General features: G+C 39.5%; 1 protein-coding gene across 1 annotated transcript in view; it reads right to left on the minus strand.

The window, feature by feature from the left end:
- Nucleotides 1-690: 690 nt before the first annotated feature.
- The window catches only part of MAPK12 (mitogen-activated protein kinase 12), a 31560-nt gene continuing 19396 nt past the window's right edge, over nt 691-12854 (minus strand). The window contains exons 5-12 of the mRNA XM_030451861.1: nt 11215-11244; nt 8373-8420; nt 6231-6345; nt 5512-5583; nt 4125-4204; nt 3271-3349; nt 1563-1736; nt 691-761 (exon numbers count right to left, since the gene is read on the minus strand). Of these exons, the coding sequence (XP_030307721.1) occupies nt 691-761; nt 1563-1736; nt 3271-3349; nt 4125-4204; nt 5512-5583; nt 6231-6345; nt 8373-8420; nt 11215-11244 (669 nt within the window). The remainder of the gene's footprint in view (nt 762-1562; nt 1737-3270; nt 3350-4124; nt 4205-5511; nt 5584-6230; nt 6346-8372; nt 8421-11214; nt 11245-12854) is intronic.

The raw sequence follows: 12854 nt of genomic DNA on the forward strand, positions 1-12854 counted from the left end.
AAATATTGTTCCTCTTGACAGTATTTATTTTCTAGTAACTCTTTCTTTGGTATATTTGTCAAATCTTGTCCCACTATGCTGGTTTCTTAGAAAAAATCTAGCATTTCTTTGCTTCTTGCCTCTTGCCCAGATGTGAGAAATGGTTGGAGCTCAGGTTCTCCCCTCACACAGGACAGGGGACACAGCATTCATCAGGCTGTGTCTCTACTACCTGCTGCACTAGCTGAGGTAGCAGAAGCTCATCAGCCTCCTCAGGCATCTTATTGAGGTGAAATATTCCAGAGGAAGTCACACAAATACTTCTCACCTTCAAGACAGTCCAATGGCCTTGCAGAGCAGTCATGGCACATCTGAGGTGCTCTGTCTCAGCTTGCTCACAGTGGCAACTTGTACTCTTCTGATCTTTGATTTGCTGACCTGACCCTACCTGCTCTTTCGAGGATGGCACCAGATTATCAGAGTCTGAATCCTTTCATGCAGAAGGGAGAAGCTGTAGGCAAGAATAGGTTTCCAGACAGTTCTGAAATGATACTCCCAAAGGCACTAACTTCCACATGCAGAGTGAAAGACACTGCTCTTTCTTACAGTGCAGATGAAACAGATTACATCCAGTTTATTTACAGAAGTGTTATACATCACAAACATTTACAACTTTCCTGCTTTGAGTTGTGAAAAGACAGAGTCATACTATTAAACTGCTGTCTCCTTTGACTCCAGTGTCTGTTGTGGCTTGAAGTTCAGTATCTCTTTATACGTAATGCCTGGAAGACAACAGAATAACACAGTGTTGTTGGGCTAATCAGAAAAGATGCTGCACAGACATGAGAAAGATGCAACCCTCAGTGCACCTAGGGTCTTGATCTAAGTCAGGAAGAGAGAGACCTCTTCAGGCAAAAAAGAAAGTACAAAAAGTCAGAGAATCAAGGAATGTTTTTTCACCATTTCAAATCAGAAGTAGCTCAATACTGATATATTAAACAAGCTTTGCAAGGAATACAAGAATTGACTTCACAGTATAGAGGCACTGTCGTCAGAAAGAACTACAGAGTACCTAGGCTTTAAAAGTCCTCACTTAAAAGCCAAACCTCTGATGTCAGATGAAAAGTAGACTCAGACTTAAATCTCTGCTGAGATGGATGTTTTCTCTCCCTGAGAGAACCTGACTTAAAATTAAGGCCAGCAACTGTTGCAATCCTATAGACTCAACATTTGAGGAGTCTCTTCACTTGTCCTGTCCATTGGAATGCACACGTTAAGAGAAATGTTTTTTTCCTATGTTGCAGAAGATGAGAGGACAGACACATGAAGAAGGAAGAGAAAGCAGAGGAGGACAAAGAGGACAAGAAGAGCCTCTGCTAAGAGGCAGTGAAGAACTTTATGAGGAACATTCCAGAAGGACTTGGTAACTGGATAACTGGCTTATCAATACTGTTTCTCTATCTTAAGGCTGTCTACTTAGTCTGTTCCATCAAAAGCAGAGAAAGTAATTTGTAAAGGGGAATAGTCCACTTTCTGGATGGCCTATCTGGTAATTTTTGAAACCATCATGAAACTAAACTTACACTTCCACTCATCTAGAGGAAGATCCATGTTATCAAATGTGTCATCATATTTCTCAGCTTCAATTTCTTCCTCAGGATCATGAATTGGTTCAAAGTACGGATGCATCAAAGCCTCAGCTGCTGTGACTCGCTTCTCTGCATCCAGCACCAGCATCTTCTCCAGAAGGTTTACAGCTGTTGAAGAGAAAACCAACAGTGCATTCAAATCATGCCACTGATCCCAGCTTGTACACTGTAATGTTGCCCTGGAGATACTTCAAATAAATACACCAAGTTATAAAGCAGAATAATTTGGTGTTCATTCTATAGCCAGCAGGGCCTATCTGTATGACAAAAGTGTTGTGAGCATATGGGGATGTGCATAGAGCCTGATGGAAAGCAAAGATACCCCCTTGCTCCTGTATGCAATACAGCCACATCACTAATGACTTCTCTGCTCCAAGATCACTGTGCTTGGGGCTTTCCCAGGTGCCACTGTGTTGTGGTTCTAAGGTACATCATGACCTGACAGCAGCAGAATGAACAGGGGGAGTGTAGAGCTAGTGAGACCTGCTCTGTGTGTGACCTAATCCAACCCAATACACTCTGAAGTTCACTCAGACAAATCAGTTGTCCATGCTCATAATCTCAGCACTGACTTGAACTGTTACGTGGCTTTGACACAGCCAAAATAATTCATCATATCTTGTGTGTTCCTTTCCAGCAGATCTTAGATCAAGTTCACCATTAAGCTGTCAAAATGAGCTTGTGTAAACAAATGTAACATGATTTATTTATTCCCTGTTTTTTTATCCCAAAAGAACATTCCTGGGTTGGGTGGAGCAGCTGAAAGGAAGAAGAGGCAGCAGCACTGGACAGGATGCTGCATCTCCTGCTTGCCACACATTGTGGATTCTCTCCAGCCTTCTCTCCCACACCATGAGCAATTAGATGCTCTCCACATAAGGTGGGCAGGAGTGACAGGAAGAAACGTCCTAAAAACTAAATGGCAATGTGTAGAATTTGCTGCAGCTGATCAGTGAGCTAACCATACAGTCAGACTAAGAGCTGCTTATCAATCATGCTTATTTCTACTGTATTCGCACATATGCTTTTAAATTCTTAAGTTTAGAAGATCCAGTTATCCTAACTGATATTCTAATAAAACTGGCCTTATGAGTGCTCAGGTCACTGGGGAATGGGTAAGGTTTGGGTAGAGCTCTGGCTGCCTCAAACCCTGTCACAGTTCTGTACAGTTGATTTGCTCTTCTGGCTTTTATATCCAAGCCAGTGCTTCTCAGGAATGCACAGATGTTTCTCAGGATGTATTCTTTCCATTACTAAAGTGTCAGCGTTCTGTTTGCTTGCATTTCTACTGTAGAACTGATTGAGCTTTCCAAAGTATATTTCAAATACAATACACAAAAAATGTCTTACATATATTTAATTTCCCAGGGCTCTTGAGAAAACTGCTCCAGTAATACCATTAAGCAGATTCTGGACTGAAGCCTTAAACACAAAATACTTATTTTTTTACCCTTCTAAGAAACATCTGATTCTTGGCAGGGTCTAAATTGGCAAAGTTCAGACATTATAATAAAAGTAATGAATTATGCAAAGAAAGAGACAGAAAAGCACAAGAACCATGACATAACCTATCACATGTCTGATACTGCTGCTGCCTCCAATGCAAACACAAGAACAAGATAAATTGCACAAACTGTCTTACCCAAAGGATTTGCATACTTCAAGATGGATGCAAAATCTTTCTTCTGGACCTTTGGGAGGCTTTTGATATAGTTTTTTGCCTTAAAAGAAACATGAGTATTAAGTTGGACCTTTGCTGCCTTTGTAATGTGGCAACATTAACTACACTCTGACTAGGTAACTCAACATTGCTTTGGTAGCACATTACACAAATGAATTTTTTGGAGGGGGTCACAAACCATGATTATATTTACCTTCTTGTTGAAAGGAAATTATTTTTAAAAATCAAGCCTTAGCACTGTGATTAAGAAATTATAATGTAAAGCTTTAATTATTATTACTAAACATTTAATATAGTAATTAGAATTACCATCTATGCATAATTTGAAAGAATGTCAGAGTGAATTTACAAGAATCTCTAGAAGTTTACCTTATGCAGTAATTCATTGAGATTTAAATTGTAGAGTTAGTCTACTAATTAATTTTAGCTTTTTTATAATAGGTGCTTAAGGATTGTAGGTCATCCACACAAGAATAGGAAAGACAGGTCAGAGACATCTGCAGAACAATTGGATTTTCTGAATAGGTTCATGTTTTCAGTACATTTCCAATAAAGGTAATGATGCATCAGCTCAACTCTTTACCTGGTATGCACTGGAAGCTTTCAAGTATTTAAAGATATTTTAAGTGTCTCAATTATCTTCTGTGCCCCCTTAATCTCAAGTACCTATTCAGGGGGTGCAAAGCACTTCAAGGCAGAGATGTCAGAGGTCATTTCAGTAGTCAGTACATAGTATCTCAGTCAGTCTAAGAACTGAGAATGGCTTAAGTCAAATTAAGACATGTAAAACCAACTGGAAGTAGCAGAATACTCACATCTTGACTCTGCAGTTTTTGAACAAAATCTTGAGTTGGTGTACCTGTTATTTTCATTATTTCTGAGAGCTGGTCCAGATCTGAATACCAGAAATAAGGAATGAAGTTTTTCACCATAAAACTAACCACCTTGCAAAAACCATGAGTTTCTTCACTAATGGACAATAAAGCAAAGATTAAAACGCCAAGGGCCAAACAGAAAATTTATAAAAAACGAGATGAAAATTCTCCATTTTTCTTGACAAAGGGCAGAGACACTGAAACCACCTGAAGTAAAGTATCCTGTAACTTGGGAACACATATCAGAATCCTCTGCAAACTTCTCTAATATCATGAGGTCTCCTCTATATCTTTGGTCAAAATCAGTCCAAAAGTACTGGAGTATCTGAACAGTCAGCACATGTATTGCATGCATTGCCCTGGCCTATCCAATACTTACTTGGGAAAGACTAAAAGGCTAATCAATGGTTGTTCCTTGCCAGGCATTTCAGTATTTTCTTGTTAAGAAATAATAATGCATACTTAAAATCTGTACAGCTGAAATAACTTGATGCCTTCTACTTTTCCATAATCCCTTTCATTTTTTTTTTATGTGAATGCACATAAGTAAACGAGAATAGAGAATAATACAATGCATGCAATGAAGTCCTAATCTTACATGTAAGTACTTAAACAGAAATATAACTAAAATTAAACAATTGTATTTCTGTAAGCAAGTATTTGCAGACAAGCACTTTATTGACTGGAACTCTACAAGGGCAAAAGCAGTGCAAAATGAGTAGGCTGAGCTGTCAAACACAGAAAGATGGGAAACAAAGTAAAAAATGCTTTCTGTCTTCTATTAACACCATCCTCTACTGTCACAACTACAACTGCCAATAAGGTATCACCTGAGGCTGAATTATGGCTTAATCTTGCCTACTTTCTTTCTCAGCAATGAAATGATAGAACTAGATGTTTTCCATAAATCTAAATCATTTTACCAGAAGTTACTTAGGCAACATTTTTGGTAAAAGTCTCAAAAAGCATGAAATGGACTAGGATGTGCACGCAAGTTCATATACTACAGCAGAATCTTCTGTATTCTAGAGCTGTGGAATCTCTTACTAAAAAAAAAAATAAATGCCTTTCTCTCATCACAAAACCTTTTACCTGATGATTTGAGATGCGAATCAAAGATCACTTCTCTATTGAAAGAGTTCAGTAATATGTCTTGATTTGCAGATGTATCAAAATTGTACAGAAATTAACCAATAACCAATTAATGACAAACCATTTTACTATTAATTTCAATTTATGCTCATCAGTTTTTGAACAGACCTACTGTAACATATATAAACTTCTGATCATTTTCTTACATCAGTGTCATAAATTCACTGAAGGATACGATCATTTCCTTTGAACAAAGGCCTCCCTGTTATCATCTCAGCCATTATACAGCCCACAGACCAGATGTCAACTGAAAAAAAAAAAGTCACATTAAACTATGATCCAATTAAATGCACATAAGGTTTAATTTAAAACATATTTAAAATAAGCTGAAAATTTACATTTATAGCCTGTTAAACAATAAACTAATGCCTTGCCAAGTATGATGAATAGTATAGGTACAATTACCAGCCTTTCTAATGAGCAAACTGGAGAGAATCTGATAATACATAGTCAGTTTCTAGCTAACAGGTAGATGCAGATGGGAAGTAAATTTTCAGTGCTTTCAAAACCTTCCAGATTTATTCTAGAGTGATCTGAATTCCCTCCTTCTGACATTTGCACCTCTGAGTTACACTCAGTACATCTTGCAGGAAGATGACAGTCAGTGCAGAATACAAGAACACAGACCAGACACTCACATCTGTATGCATTTATGTCATGCTTTTCCAGTCATCTTGGCACTTTCTGTTACTCTCAGAAAATATACAAAGAAGTCCCTAAACTTACAACCACCAAACTATTTCCTGCAACTTATCTATAAGGATTTTTTTCATAATTATATTTTCATTTCCACCTCCAAGTTCTCATTTACTTCAGGAGCAAGGACTTAATTATACAATGCCTGATTCAGTGAACGTTTCAGCTCTGTTAAGACTTTTCCCTAGAGATGCTGACCTGTTTGTGTATAATGCATCCAGTTAAGTATGACCTCTGGGGCTCTGTACCACCTTGTAACCACATAACCAGTCATCTCACTGTCTGTATGCCTTGCCAATCCAAAGTCCAGAATCTGTTGAGGAAGCAGAAAGAACATTCTGACCACACAGCTAGTTAGCAGTTTTGTACAAACTTTATAATAATAATATTTATAATTATTTTATAATAAATATAATAATGTGGAAGATAAAATAACAAGAACATTGTGCAGAGACTGACTTTTTTGCATCTTTTTTATTGAAGTTTGTTGTTGTCGTTTGAAAAATCAAGACAGAAGCAACATGGAGCTTTAAGATTTGCCCCCCCCCCCAACTCCCCCCATGTTAGATATTCCTATAGCAACATTAAAAGCTCTAAAACCACAAAGAAAAGAAGAAAATCTTCAATTACTAATTAAAATTATATGAATCCCATTCAGTGCAAAAAATTCTCTGTCCATGGAATGACTGCCATAGCTTGTCAGGACTAAAAGAACAGAATCCATCTATAGACTAAAAGAACAGAATCCATCTATAGATGGTTTTCATTGCTGTCATATTCCAGGAAGCACAACTGTTCAAGAGTGCATTCCAACAATATTCTGAAGTAAGGAGGAACCATTATCTTTGTTTTATGAGTTGTCATAAATGGGAAAGCTTCTTCTAAGTCACACTGAAAATATACAATAGTAGGGCATTAGGATTATTTAGCCCCACTGGATTTTCACCAGCCTATTGCATAAACTACAGAAGAGCTCTCTAGAAGAAACACAAGGTCAGTGCAATTTTTTTTTTTTTTTTAACACTTCAGGAGAGAAACTTACTGCAACAGGTGCTACAGTCCTGGACTCCAAGGGTGCATGCCAGCTAAGCCCAAATTCCATACTGGGAAGAGGAGTGGGTGTGCACCATCCTCCTACCCAACTTTGGATAGAAGCCTCAATGGACAGGACAAGGAGAGCCCCAGAGTACACACCAATACTTGTCCCACTCCAGGTGACACAAAAAATGCCATCAAGTGCATCAGTCATGCAGTGTAGCAACAGAAACAGCTTAGAAGCTGAGCTACAGGAGGCTGAATTAGGAATTGTCTCCTTTTAATAAATACTTTTCTCTCAGTTCAATTAAGAGCAAAAATGAAGCAGAACTAATATATTTCTGCTATGAAATACACTCTAGTCTACATACAATTAATTGATACTGCTGTTAGTTATAACAGTACAGACATTATAATTTTCAAAGAATTAAGATGTTCTTCTTCATGGTGAGCTGAATGCATTTCCTCAACCAATTCTCCCTTACAGCTCTTGTCAGACTGTAACCATGAGATGATGTTTTCCTTGAGAAGTACTTTTCATTCAGTGACTGCATAAAAACATACCAGCATTCACTGCAACACAGAAATCACCCGGGCAAAGTGTCCCTCTTACTGTCACACACATGAGCTCAGCAGGGACACCAGCACTGCTGTGGATGGCTCCATCAGCACCAGACCACAGCAGCACTCTCAGTTCTTACACTGCCCTGGAGGAGTGCAAATCAGCAACTGCTCCAACGATGCCATGGATGTGACAACCTGCAGCACAGACTTCCTCAGCAGAAATCCTCCCCTGCATCATCTCTTCGCTGTTAGCAGCTGAGCACCAGCTTCCCAGAATGTCCTGCCTTGACAGGGTGTTTTCAGCTAGGACATTCTGGGCAATGTTTCTAGCTTGTGGTGGAGTAATTTCTTGTGCTTGGCTCCAGAATGATCTCAGAAATTGATCACTGCCTTAACTAGCATAAACGTGCAATTTGTAAGGACAGTAAAGGACATAAAAATAGGTGCTGAATAGGTTCTCACTAGTCAGGGCTTTATTTCTTAATGAAATACTTAATTATTCTTCTGATGACTGAAGTCAGACATGGGAAAACATTTAGAAGGAGAAGCCTCTTGTAAGTTTTTCGAGATTGTTACCACTGCCCATCTCATCCTCTTCCCTTTAATTTTCCAGTATTCCTCTGTGACTCCTCAAAACCTGACCCTTCATGGAAACCAGCCAGCATGTCTGCAGCTGTTGCACTTGTCTTCTGTGTGTGTTTCTAACAGACCTGACTGGTTTTTAAAATAAACACACCCTACCTTCAACTCGCAGTCTTCATTTACTGCCAAGTTTCCAGGCTTTAGATCCTGTAATCAGATTTTAAATTAATGTTATTTGTCTTACAGCAAGCACGATAAAACACTCTTTTCATTTCCATTTAATGATTTTCATACAAATACTTAGAAGAGAAACAAGTAAAATGTCATAAATCTAAACCAGAAAATCAAATATCACAACAGAAACAAACACAGAAACTTGAATATGTTTGGCTTTTTTCCAATATGATTTGTCTGGGATAAAAACAACTTTTTTCTGCTAGAAGTCAGGAAAATACTTCCAGTGAAGGAACACACCCATCACTGTGACTAAGTAACATCTTTCTTACTTAAGCTGTCAGCCCGCAGCTTGGACAGGAACACCCTGTGCTGGGTTAGGAACTGGCTGGAGGGCCGGGCCCAGAGAGTGGTGCTGAACGGGGCTGCATCCAGTTGGCGGCCGGTCACTAGTGGTGTCCCCCAGGGATCAGTATTGGGCCCAGTTCTGTTCAACATCTTCATTGATGATTTAGATGAGGGGATTGAGTCCATCATCAGCAAATTCGCAGACGACACTAAGCTGGGGGGGAGTGTTGATCAACTAGAAGGCAGGAGGGCTCTGCAGAGGGACCTGGACAGACTGGAGAGTTGGGCTGATTCCAACGGGATGAGGTTTAACACGGCCAAGTGCCGGGTCCTGCACTTTGGCCACAACAACCCCATGCAGCGCTACAGGCTGGGGACAGAGTGGCTGGAGAGCAGCCAGGCTGAAAAGGACCTGGGAGTCTGGATCGACAAGAAGCTGAACATGAGCCAGCAGTGTGCCCAGGTGGCCAAGAAAGCCAATGGCATCCTGGCCTGTATCCGGAACAGCATTGCCAGCAGGTCCAAGGAAGTGATTCTGCCCCTGTACTCAGCCCTCGTGAGGCCACACCTTGAGTACTGTGTCCAGTTCTGGGCCCCCCAGTTCAGGAAGGATATCGAGGTCCTGGAGCAGGTCCAAAGGAGAGCAACCAGGCTGGTGAAGGGACTCGAGCATAGACCCTACGAGGAGAGGCTGAGAGAACTGGGGTTGTTCAGCCTAAAGAAGAGGCGGCTCAGGGGAGACCTCATCGCTCTCTACAACTACCTGAAAGGAGGGTGTAGCCAGGTGGGGGTTGGGCTCTTTTACCAAACGACTTTCAACAAGACAAGAGGGCATGGACTTAAGTTGTGCCAGGGGAAGTTTAGGTTAGATATTAGAAAGAATTTCTTTACGGAAAGAGTGATCCGTCATTGGAATGGGCTGCCCACTGAAGTGGTGGATTCTCCGTCCCTGGAGATATTTAAAAAGAGACTGGATGTGGCACTCAGTGCCATGGTCTAGCAACCGCAACGGTGGTTCAAGGGTTGGACTCGATGATCTCTGAGGTCCCTTCCAACCCAGCCAATTCTATGATTCTATGATCTTACTGGGGTTTGGACATAAATTTGTTGCATTTAACACTAACACCATAATGTTAAGGTTCTACATATGTATTTCTGGACTGTGAATACTACCTATCAAAAAGTACTTTAGAAAGGTTCTCTGTGCTCTGATAGACCTAGATAGAGTACTGAAGGAATCAAACAGGACTTTACATAAGAGCCTATGCTATCTTCTGGAAGAAGATAAATTTCTCAGTGAAGCCAGATGAACGGAGACTGCAACATGAAAAAAATATTCCCTAAGCCTTTTGAGCTACTGTAGCTACTGTTCTAATGATCTTCAAAAGTTGTATTTCTAAGTTTGGCAGAAAAGGGAAGAGTACTGGCAGTCACTATGAAGATTTTGCAATGTCAGACTCTTAGATATTCACAAAAAGAAAGAAAAAAAACTCCAGAAATTTTCTTTCAGCTTTTGCAAATCTTTGTTACATCAGCACAAGACATTTAGACATTAATCTTCTCTCTGAACTTTATAGAAGACATCCATGTTTATAAAAATATGTTTAAAGATCAGAGGGAACTTGGAGAGAAACAAATTGGTGTAAAGAACCATAATGAAACCAAGCTCAAAAGCCATCAAGAGGGAGCTTAGAAAAAATTTAAAAAGCAATAGTTAACTTAGACCACAAATGTAGCAGATGTAGAAATAAAAACATAAATTTATTACATTATTCTGTCAGTGAGCCAAGTTTCCATGTTCAGCTTTGAGCTACTATACAATGTGTACTTTCTGTAATAAAATATCAGGAGAGCCACAAACAGCCAGTCTCTACTGTTATGTTGCAGTTTTAGGGGAAATTATGCTGCTTGATACCGCAAGGACATCACTCAAGCTCCTTCACAGTGCAAAATTGCTATTAAGTGGACTTTAGACATAGCAGGGATTAAAGAAGAATCAGATGCTTAATGTCACTTAGAAAAAAATTAAGGTTTTCAAGGCTCTAAAATGTTTTACTATCTTTTCAGTTTCTGTGTCTTCACTCCCACTGCTTGCCCTCTCCAACTTTGAACATTAACATGACTTTAACCAATTAAAAATTGTTTTTAAAAGTTCAATTTTGGTTAAAACCAAAGCAAAACAGAAAAGCTCATCCATTTCAGTTTTGATGCTATTTGTGTTTGTGGGGACTTCCAACTCAACTTCACCAACTAATTAAAAAAATTAAAATCTAAGCTGCCTTCATTGCAACTTGAGTGCCCAGATTATGCTTACATAGCCATACCACTTTATTCCCTTTTGAACAAGAAACCCAAGGCATCAAACACTATAAATAGAGTCACTTTAAACAAAAGTTCAGGCATATTTATGAGCATGCTTATATACAAACTGCACTCACATTACCAGAATACATGCATGTTTTATATTGTTTCTACTTACCCTGTGAATTATGCCTGAGGAATGAATATACTGTAAAAAAAAGAAATAATTTTTTAGTTAGTGAGGTCCTGACATGAAGAAGATGCTTGGGGGGGGGAAAGTACTTTTTCATAGTGCTAAAGTAATCTGAAATTAGAAGATGTTTAGTTACTGCACAGAAGATATTTTTAGCTATGTTTTTAATGTTCAGATAATCAAATAGAATTTTTCCTTTTCCTTGACACAATAATGAAAACCCAGTAAATCCATTTGAGTTTTGCAACAGTTCATATAGCTTTTTCTAGTTCTTCCCATGCATAAAATCCTGCTTCCAGTTAATTTTTGGCATTGGTAGGTATACATAGGTATCAAATCTGCTATTTTATACATCAGAAATCTTCTCTTGCAATAAACATCTCCCATGTGCCATCGTAATTTATATTCATATGCTCCAGCAGCACTGAGTTTTAAGAGACCATTTAAGACCAGGATGAAAGCCAGTCAAGGTCTTGGTGAAGGAGTCTCGCTACATGCTTCAGTGCTTCTTCAATAAAACATAGAAATGTCATGTCACAAAACATTCTCCTTTACCTGAAAATTCTATCATCCTTTCAGACATCTGCTTAAGGGCTCACAGACATCACACCATCAAACTGGACACCTTTGAATACTTCTTTTGGAAAGACAGGTGATGACAGATGACTGCCATCAAATACTCCCTGCTGAGGTACACAATGCCTCTCACCAGCTGAATCATGTCCTAAAAGAGACTGTTTTTATCATGGGCAATAAAGGAGCCTGTGGTAACTAGCTCAGAGAAAGGCATCTCTTTTGCAAGGACTGAAATGCAGAAAGTTGTCCTGAACTGAGAAGATACTTTTCAAGAGCAGCCTGGGCTGTGCAAGTATTGTTCATACAGGTGTGGGGAACTGATCTGAGAACACCACAGACCATACTATTGATGGCAGCTCATACTACTGACATTAAGCAACATGAGAACAACAACAGTGTTTTTAAAAGTCTCCAGAAAAGATGGATGAGATGTGAATCCCACCAACCTCACCCGGAGAGTTTTCATTTTACTCCACCCTGAAGAATGGGACAGCTACTAGGAACCAGGGACAATCAGGGTGCTCTCACAGAGATGCACTGAATTTTACAGGGTAACCAGCAACTTTCATAACCCCAGCAACTATTTATTGTCTTCTTCAGCAGCCATGAAGATAAGCAATTAACCTTGTAAATGCATCCCCTGCAAAGCGATCCTCATAATCCACCTGATGAGGGCACCATGGAAGAGAAAACAAAGCTACAGATCAAAGCCAACTTCTTCAGACAGATTCAAAGTTCATTTCAGAGTTAGGTTTTTGAACATACAACCTAAGCAGCAAAAGGTCTGAGTTTAAGGCAGAGTTTCTCAAGCTGTGCCTGAACAAAAAAAAAATATGACATTTTTTTTCCTCTCTTACACGTGATGTAGATGTGGCCTCAGGTTCTGAAAAGAGAGGAAAAAAATACCACTTCCCTTAAACCTCTGCCTACAATTTTACCAATCCAGACCACAGTAGGGCTCTGCTGCCACATGGGTGCAGTACTGTGCCCGAGCCCAGGCAGGACCTGGCATTTGCAGTACACCAGGTCCTGCTGCATGTTATTTACAG

The sequence above is a fragment of the Calypte anna genome, chromosome 1 (assembly GCF_003957555.1).
Source record: "Calypte anna isolate BGI_N300 chromosome 1, bCalAnn1_v1.p, whole genome shotgun sequence".
NCBI classification, from domain to species: domain Eukaryota; kingdom Metazoa; phylum Chordata; class Aves; order Apodiformes; family Trochilidae; genus Calypte; species Calypte anna.